We start from the raw sequence: 8,328 nt of genomic DNA, 5'->3' as shown, positions 1-8,328 counted from the left end.
CTCACCTGCTGTCGGACCTGTTATTGTTATTGCTATTAAAGAGCACAACAACTACAGTAGAATGTGTTTCCGGTCTACAAAATAAAACTACAGTAATAAAACTATTCAGGAGATATCCAAACCAGAGATTATTTCTGTTGAGACAAATTAATTAAAAAATAAATAACAAAAAAAGATACAAAAAACTGTGAAGGAACTTGTTTTCAAGCCTTTCAATGCAGGGGATTTTATTTTGAAAGTCCTATTAGGAAGTAGTTTAGCTTAATTTAACATGAGAAAGAAACAGAACTACTTTGTCTCTCTGCTCTCAGGTCTCTTCATAGTGAATCATTGATCCAGACTCATTTATGGCAATGTGAGTAAAATTAAAACCAAGAGCAGGATTAGATTAGGGACTGAAATTACAGTCACATGAACATTTTCATTTGCCAAGCTGGAGAATTAAAGTCTATGTTATTGTGTGTGTATATATATATATATATATATATATATATGTATATATTATATATTTCCATAGGAAATGAATGTGATTCTTAAAAAAAGCAAATACAATAGGAGGGGCAAAATTTGAATTTTTGAAGAGGTGTATCTTATAAGTACCAAATAGCAGGACAGGTCTACATTGGTCTTGGGTGTCTGGGTCCCATATCTCGGAAGCTATTGAGTAAAAAGACATTTTCCATAGGAAATGAATGGGATAATTTATTGACGGTCCCTAGGTAAAAAAAACCAAGCAGTTAGGAGCAAATGGGTGTCATATTGTTTTCTGCCAAGACTGAGTGAAAGCAGAGCAGGAACTGCTGATCAACCTGAAATTAATATCAGAATATCTGTCGAATATCCAACATCAAACTAACTTTCCAGCACTTTGTCTCGGTTTGATTTAATCTTACTGTACAGACTTTAAGTTGTACAAGTAAATTAACTCCTTTGATGTGCTCACACAATAATCCACATAAAATATACTTTAATTTGGCTTCCGACAAACACATAGACTTTCAGGTCACATGGTCTATTGTTCTCCCAAGAACAAAAGAGCTCCCAGCTTCCTTTACCGCCCTCGGTCGGCCATTTTGTTAAACACACATACACAGTCTTTCACCCACATTTCCACTGTAACTAGTCTTTTAGAATACTTATTGTGTATTTTGCTTGCTTTGCTTTGTTTTATAATAAATATCTTTTTGGATTAATAAACTGCTCCTTTTAATGTTGCACATGAATGAGTGATTCACCAACCTCTTCTACATAATGAACTCCCTAATTCCTTCAACCAATACTAAATATGAACATGGTAATTTGATTATAAATGAGTTAATTGTTAATCAATGTTCCAAATTGATAGTTTAGTAACTTTTTGAGACTGATTTACTGTGATTTTGCTATCTTTAGTCTTTCTAAGTAAAGAGGTGGTGCCCCGACAATAACTTTAATTTATTTAAAGTATGAATATTAATTCAGTCAATTTCTGATGGCAAAATGTATCTAAATGAGCACACACCCCTTACATCTTTTGGGAGCCCCCTGCTGGAGGCAATTTGTATCTGCAACCAGATACCCCTACATCTGTAAGCTAGAATCATCAAAATTACAAGAAATACAGGCTTGAAATATTTCACTCTGTGTGTTTTTTTTAGATGTACCTGTATATAAATGATATAAGTCCTGCAGCTCTATGGAATCAGCACAATCATGACTAGAAGTGTGACCAACTCAAAATTGTCTTTTGTGCAGAATAACACAGTTAGAATGAGATACATCATAAAAAAAAGTTAGAAAAATAAATTGTCTCCACTTATTGTACATACTGAAGTATTTAGTCATGTTTGATGCCTCTCCTGTCCTCTCCTCTCAGCTCTGTGTAAAAAGCCTCTCCTGTCCTCTCCCCTGTCTTAATGAGATAAATCATAACCTCAGATACATTCAAGGACTGTCGGAAAGTTCAAATTTCAATAATAATGCTTTTTTTACACTTTCTTTCTATGATAAACGGCAAATATTTGGTAATTTTTGAAAGAAAAACATAAATTTCAGTGCTGTAGATTGAACAGAGACTCATAGACGAGCAGGTTTGGATGCTTGAGCCTTTTAATTTTGCACGAGACAAGAAAAATACCTGTTCATTCTACAGAACAAAGTTGAGCTAAAAGCGTTATTTCCATTATTTCCATTATTTCCATTACACATTCGGTCTCTTTTTGAAGGCACGAAGCCTCAGAGACGATCCAGCTCCTGACAGTGTCACTTTGTGTTGCAGCGATAGAAAAGATAAAGACATGATATAAGGTACAGAGCCTTCGGGTTATAAGACGAGTCAGACGAGTCAGCCCACGGGTCTTCACATTTTCTTGCTGCAGACGAATGGACGACTCGCACCACACCCGACATCATCCCAGCACTTGTCCGCTGTAAACACCAAACAAACACAAAAGCTTTTCTTCTTGTTTTGTAAGTAAACACAGATTGAAACTGTCTGTTGAAATAAATAGACATTAATTAAATAAAGAAATCTCTGTCAAAACCATGTAGAAGAATTTAATGCTGCTATTACGACTTTAATGGACTTGCACCACAAACTTTAGACCGTGCTGTTAGGATCACTTATACACAGTCATGAAAAAATTTTTAGACCACCCTTTTTCTTCAATTTCTTGTTTATTTTAATGCCTGGTTAAACTAAAGGTTCATTTGTTTGGACAAATATAATGATAACAACAAAAATAGCTGATAAGAGTTGACATCTAGACTTTTAACGGAAAATGTCTAGATGTCTGTGTTTCCATGACTGTAGTTCTCAGTGTAATTTGATTCACCTCCAAAGTTGATCTGGATGCAGTGCTGTCTGCCACGCCAGTTGTTGGGCTCTCCAGGACACCAGTTTGTGTAAGAGAACCGTGAACCATCAGTCCAGAGCCAAACACCCTCCTAGAGACAAAAGAACGTAATTTAGCATCAGTTAAAAATAACAGTTTGAATCAAACGACTGTCAGATATTGTGAATGTGAATGAAAAATGAATAGAAGTACCTCCTGGGCGTCGGAGGCTCCGATCCATGCTTCCTTACTCTGGTACGTGGCGGTCTTGATCAGACTCTGAACCCCATGGTACTCCTGGACGTCATGCACCGATGCAAGGTTCCCACCCATGCTCTGACAGTTTCTCTACAGCCGAGATAAGCAGACTGTGAGTGCAAATCAACAGAAGAGTGCAAGTATATTAAAAACTTGTTGTAGAAGCAGTGAATCAAAGTCATCCCTGTTACCTCAGCTTTGGCCCAAGTCATGGGGGCTGGAAAATAGTGGAAACAGCGACCATTGATGTTGGTCCAACGGCCGGAGCAAGATGTGGACCTCTTGACCAGATGACTCTTCACTGGGAATTAATAAGAGCAATAATGGATATGTCTTCAGTTAAAGTGCTACGAGAGGGGTCATCAGTATGTTCCCCGGGACCTATGTTCCCTGCTCGGGGAACATAGGTCCCTTTTTTAGAAAGAAGGTTCTATGTTCCCCACTGTTGCAGGGTTCGGGTTCGGGTTAGCTCGAGATCTGCAGGTTTGCCACCCCTGACCTAATCTTTCCTTGTCTAGGCCTATTTGCATATGCGCGTCAAACAGCACGTAGGCCTACATAGGGTTAGGGTTAGGGTTAGAGCTAGGATAGGGTTAGGGCTAGGGTTGGAGCTAGGGTTAGCCTTAGGGCTAGGGTTAGAGCTAGGGTAGGGGTAGGGCTAGGGTTGGAGCTAAGGTTAGCGTTAGGGCTAGGGTTGGAGCTAGGGTTAGCGTTAGGGCTAGGGTTGGAGCTAGGGTAGGGTTAGGGCTAGGGTTGGAGCTAAGGTTAGCGTTAGGGCTAGGGTTGGAGCTAGGGTTAGCGTTAGGGCTAGGGTTGGAGCTAGGGTAGGGTTAGGGCTAGGGTTGGAGCTAGGGTTAGCGTTAGGGCTAGGGTTGGAGCTAGGGTAGGGTTAGGGCTAGGGTTGGAGCTAAGGTTAGCGTTAGGGCTAGGGTTGGAGCTAGGGTTAGCGTTAGGGCTAGGGTTGGAGCTAGGGTTAGGGCTAGGGTTGGAGCTAGGGTTAGCGTTAGGGCTAGGGTTGGAGCTAGGGTAGGGTTAGGGCTAGGGTAGGGTTAGAGCTAGGGTTAGGGCTAGGGTTGGAGCTAGGGTTAGCGTTAGGGCTAGGGTTCGGGGTTAGGGTTCGGGGTTAGGTTTAGGGAAGGATAGGGTTAGCGTTAGGGTTAGTCTTATTTGCCATGGAATTTGGCAGTAATGGGGGAAAAAGTACCAGACTGGGGAACATAGGACCCTTTCTGGGAAAAGCGGGGAAAAAGGGTCCTATGTTCCCCGGTCTCATACAAAGAGGGAACATAGGACCGGGGGAAAATCGACACGCCGCCCTACGAGATTGACAAATTTAGATTATTTCATTGCCGAAAACAAAAAAGATCCCATAATCCTATAAAATGTCTAAGGAGTACTTTGACATTTTGGAAAAAACACAAACACACAGTGTAAGTAAAATCGCGTTTGTATTCGCCAATGTGAATTGCAATCGTTAGCATGTCTTGCTAACTAGTGGTAAGCTAACGCTACTTCTACTACAGAGGTAGCCTGGCTAACTGTCTGTTAAAATAAATAGACATTAATTAAATACAAAATCTCTGTCAAAAACCATGTAGAACAATTTAATGCTGCTATTATGACTTTAATGTACTTGCACCACAAACTTTAGACCGTGCTGTTCGGATCACTTATACACAGTCATGGAAAAAATTATAAGACCATCCTTTTTTCTCTAATATCAGTATTTTCTGCAGTTTGTTTCTCCCTTTAACCCTTTGGAGTTTGGGGCTATTTTGTCATTCTGCCTGTATATAAACCACTTATAAACCTTCACCATGACGTGTTGGTATCATTGTTTTCAGCACAACCTCACCAATATGACCTGATTTTTATTATTTTCATTTTGACTTGCTGGATCAACATTTTGAAAGCCAAAAATTACAAAAAAATTACAAAAAACACACAAAATTACAAAAAACACAAAAACACAAAAAAACATTTTTTTTTTACAAAAAACAAAAAAATTACAAAAAACACACAAAACACACATTAAAACACAAAAAACAAAATGCACACAAAATTACAAAAAACACACAAAACACCAAAAACATATATTTTTTAAAAAAACACAAAAAATACAAAAACGCACACAACCCCCCCCCCAAAAAAACACACCAAAAAAATAAAAAACACACATAAAAACACAAAAACAACAAATACAAAAACACACCAAAAACTTTTTTTAAACAAAAAACACACACAAAAACACACATAAAAACACAACAAAAACAAAAAAAATACAAAACACACAAAATTACAAAAAACACACCAAAAACATATTTTTTTAAACAAAAAACACATAAAAAATAGAAAAACACACAAAAACCACACACAAAACCACACCAAAAACATGTTTTTTTAAACTAAAAACACACGAAAAAATTACAAAAAACCCACGCAAAAACACACAAACAATAAAATACAAAAAACACACAAAAAAAACAAAAAACACACAAAATATACATTTTTTGTAATTTTGTGTGTCTTTTTTTGTGTTGAAAATGTTGATCCAGTAAGTCAAAATGAAAATAATAATAACCAGGTCATGTAGGTGAGGTTGTGCTGAAAACAATGATAGCAACGCGTCATGGTAAAGATGTTTAAGTGGTTTATATAGTCAGAAATACGACCAAACTCCAGAGGGTTAATAGAGAACGGTGATACTGTGTTGGAGGTAAAAGAGGAAATACTGACCGCTCAGATCCTTGGAGGCCTCTGCTTCTGGGACAACTGGACGGTTTCACATGACAGTTATTGATGGACACAATAGAATCTGTTTATACTACTTCCATAAATAATAATAATAATACTAATAATACTCACCAGCAGCTCTGGTTAGAGCCACCGTCACACAGAGCAGAGCAGACACAGCCAACATCTTCATGATTCTCTAAATGAACCTATAATATAATATAATATAATATAATATAATATATTATATTATATTATATTATATTATATTATATTTTAATATAATATAATATAATATATTATAATATAATATAAATAATATAATATCAGTCTGTTAAATGACAGAAACAAACCTGCTGCAGAATTCTCTCGTCTGCCTGAAGAGACGAAGAGCTGAACTTATATACAGTAACTTACACACACACACACACACACACACACACAGGGACACACACACACACACACACACACACACCACACACTCTCACACACAGGGACACACACACACACACAGGGACACACACACACACACACACACCACACACTCACACACACAGGGACACACACACACACACACAGGGACACACACACACACCACACACTCACACACACACACACACACACACACACACCACACACACACACACACACACACACACACACACACACACAGTCACACACACACACACACACACACACACACACACACACACACCACAATGAGATGTGATATACTCACAAACTAAATACACAGTTTGTTAAATAAATCATTTTGATGAAAAAAGGGTGTGTGTGTATATATATATATATATATAATTATATATATATATATACACACACATATATATATATATATATATAATTTTGTGTGCTTGCTGATTGTTATTGTTGTGGGTTTATTAGTGCCACGGCTCAGCAGCGAGTCACTCACCCTCACAGCTGTTAAACAGCAGCGAGACGAGTCACACGCCAAAGTTTTTACGGGAGAATAATAATAAACACTAGAAACAAAATTCCAGGGAAATTTTGGAGTGCTACTGCCTGATGATTGTGATTAGAGGATTGGCCAAAGGAACAGTTAATCCAATACATTTAGAAATTAAGTTATATAATAATCACCAATGATTCTCGTGGCTCAAATCAGCAGTTGAACAGGGACTCTGTCCTGAGATCACTGACACCTCAGACAAGTCTCTAGGACAAACGGTTCATTAGTTAGTAAAAGGGGCGTGGCTAATCAAAAGGGGCGGGGTTATCAATCACCAGTTAAACAGGGACTCCATCCCGAGTAATCTGACACCTTATACAAGTTATAGGACAAACGGTTCATTAGTTATGAAAGGGGGCGTGGCTAATCAAATGGGCGGGAATTTATGAAATATTGGGTAACGCTTTATAATAAGGTCCTTAATAACCATTAATTAACAAGTAATAAAAAATAAGGTATTGTTGTCGCTTTAGATCCGGTAGTTACAAAAAGCATAGTTAACTTATAGTTAACTTAATAATTATTAATTATTAATTATCAATAAAACCATCTCAAATGTTTAGATATCATCTATTTTTGGTTGGTTTTAGTCATTTTTACGGCTATTTTTTGTCATTTTGTGTCTTTTTTACATCTACAGTCATAATTCTTGATAAAAAACAAAATCATGATGAATAAAACCATGTTAAATGTCTAGATATCAGCTCTTAAATTAAACTCTTATCAGATATTTTTGTTGTTATCATTATATTTGTCTAAACAAATTAACTTTTAGTTGAACCAGACATTAAAATGAACAATAAACTGAAGAAAATAATGGTGTAATAATAACTGTTTCCATGACTGAGAGCTGATCTTATGTGCGGTTATTTATCTTTTCATCAAACATCTGAAAAATAAGTAACTTTGAAATTAAAAACCCACCACATCATCATGTTGTGAAACAGTCATAAACTAGAGACAGTTTGTTCTTTGTGGTGCTTCGTTCTCACGGTTTCACCAGCGATGATGATGATGACGAAGGTTCCTCTCCTTCCTCAGTATCAGCGGTTGATCTGCAGAAAACATGAAGCTCACCAACTATTCTCCTCTTCTATCTGACAATAGTATCTTAATCATGTTGTTCTGAGTATAATTCACCTGCTGACCATAGCTTCATCTGCTTATTTATTTTTTGTATTATTATTATGTGCTTATTTAATTATGAGTATTTTTATTATGTGCTTATTTAATTATTAGTATTATTTTTATTATGTGCTTATTTAATTGTTAGTATTATTGTGTGCTTATTTAATTATTAGCCTTTTTGTTATGTGCTTATTTAATTATTAGTATTATTATTATGTGCTTATTTAATTATGAGTATTTTTTATTATGTGCTTATTTAATTATTAGTATTATTTTTATGATGTGCTTATTTAATTATTAGTATTATTATGTGCTTATTTAATTATTAGTTTTTTTATTATGTGCTTATTTAATTATGAGTATTATTATTATGTGCTTATTTAATTATGAGTATTTTTATTATGTGCT

At 36.3% G+C, this 8,328-nt stretch overlaps 1 protein-coding gene across 2 annotated transcripts; it reads right to left on the bottom strand.

The window, feature by feature from the left end:
- Positions 1–2,097: 2,097 nt before the first annotated feature.
- Positions 2,098–7,009, bottom strand: LOC131989556 (ladderlectin-like). Of its 2 annotated transcripts, none has more exons than XM_059354810.1 (7): positions 6,924–7,009; positions 5,937–6,013; positions 5,808–5,843; positions 3,263–3,372; positions 3,027–3,161; positions 2,814–2,925; positions 2,098–2,406 (listed from the first exon to the last, which is right to left on the bottom strand). In XM_059354810.1, the coding sequence occupies exons 2-7, from the start codon at positions 5,995–5,997 to the stop codon at positions 2,339–2,341; spliced, it is 522 nt and encodes a 173-aa protein (XP_059210793.1). In that variant the 5' UTR covers positions 5,998–6,013; positions 6,924–7,009; the 3' UTR covers positions 2,098–2,338. The 2 variants fall into 2 exon arrangements, with proteins under 2 accessions (XP_059210793.1, XP_059210792.1); XM_059354809.1 differs by lacking the exon at positions 6,924–7,009 and adding an exon at positions 6,158–6,222.
- Positions 7,010–8,328: the final 1,319 nt, after the last annotated feature.

The sequence above is a fragment of the Centropristis striata genome, chromosome 17, assembly GCF_030273125.1.
Source record: "Centropristis striata isolate RG_2023a ecotype Rhode Island chromosome 17, C.striata_1.0, whole genome shotgun sequence".
NCBI lineage: Eukaryota > Metazoa > Chordata > Actinopteri > Perciformes > Serranidae > Centropristis > Centropristis striata.
Note: the sequence above shows the minus strand (reverse complement) of the source record. Positions and strands in the feature narration are given on the sequence as shown.

Bases quoted from the DNA above. Each gene is read 5' to 3' on its own strand.
- LOC131989556 (XM_059354810.1), bottom strand. From the start codon at position 5,997: ATGAAGATGTTGGCTGTGTCTGCTCTGCTCTGTGTGACGGTGGCTCTA. The intron at 3,162-3,262 runs GTAACAGGGATG...TCTCGGCTGTAG, and splicing joins TGACTTGGGCCAAAGCTGAG to AGAAACTGTCAGAGCATGGG. The intron at 2,926-3,026 runs GTACTTCTATTC...TTTTGTCTCTAG, and splicing joins GAGCCTCCGACGCCCAGGAG to GAGGGTGTTTGGCTCTGGAC.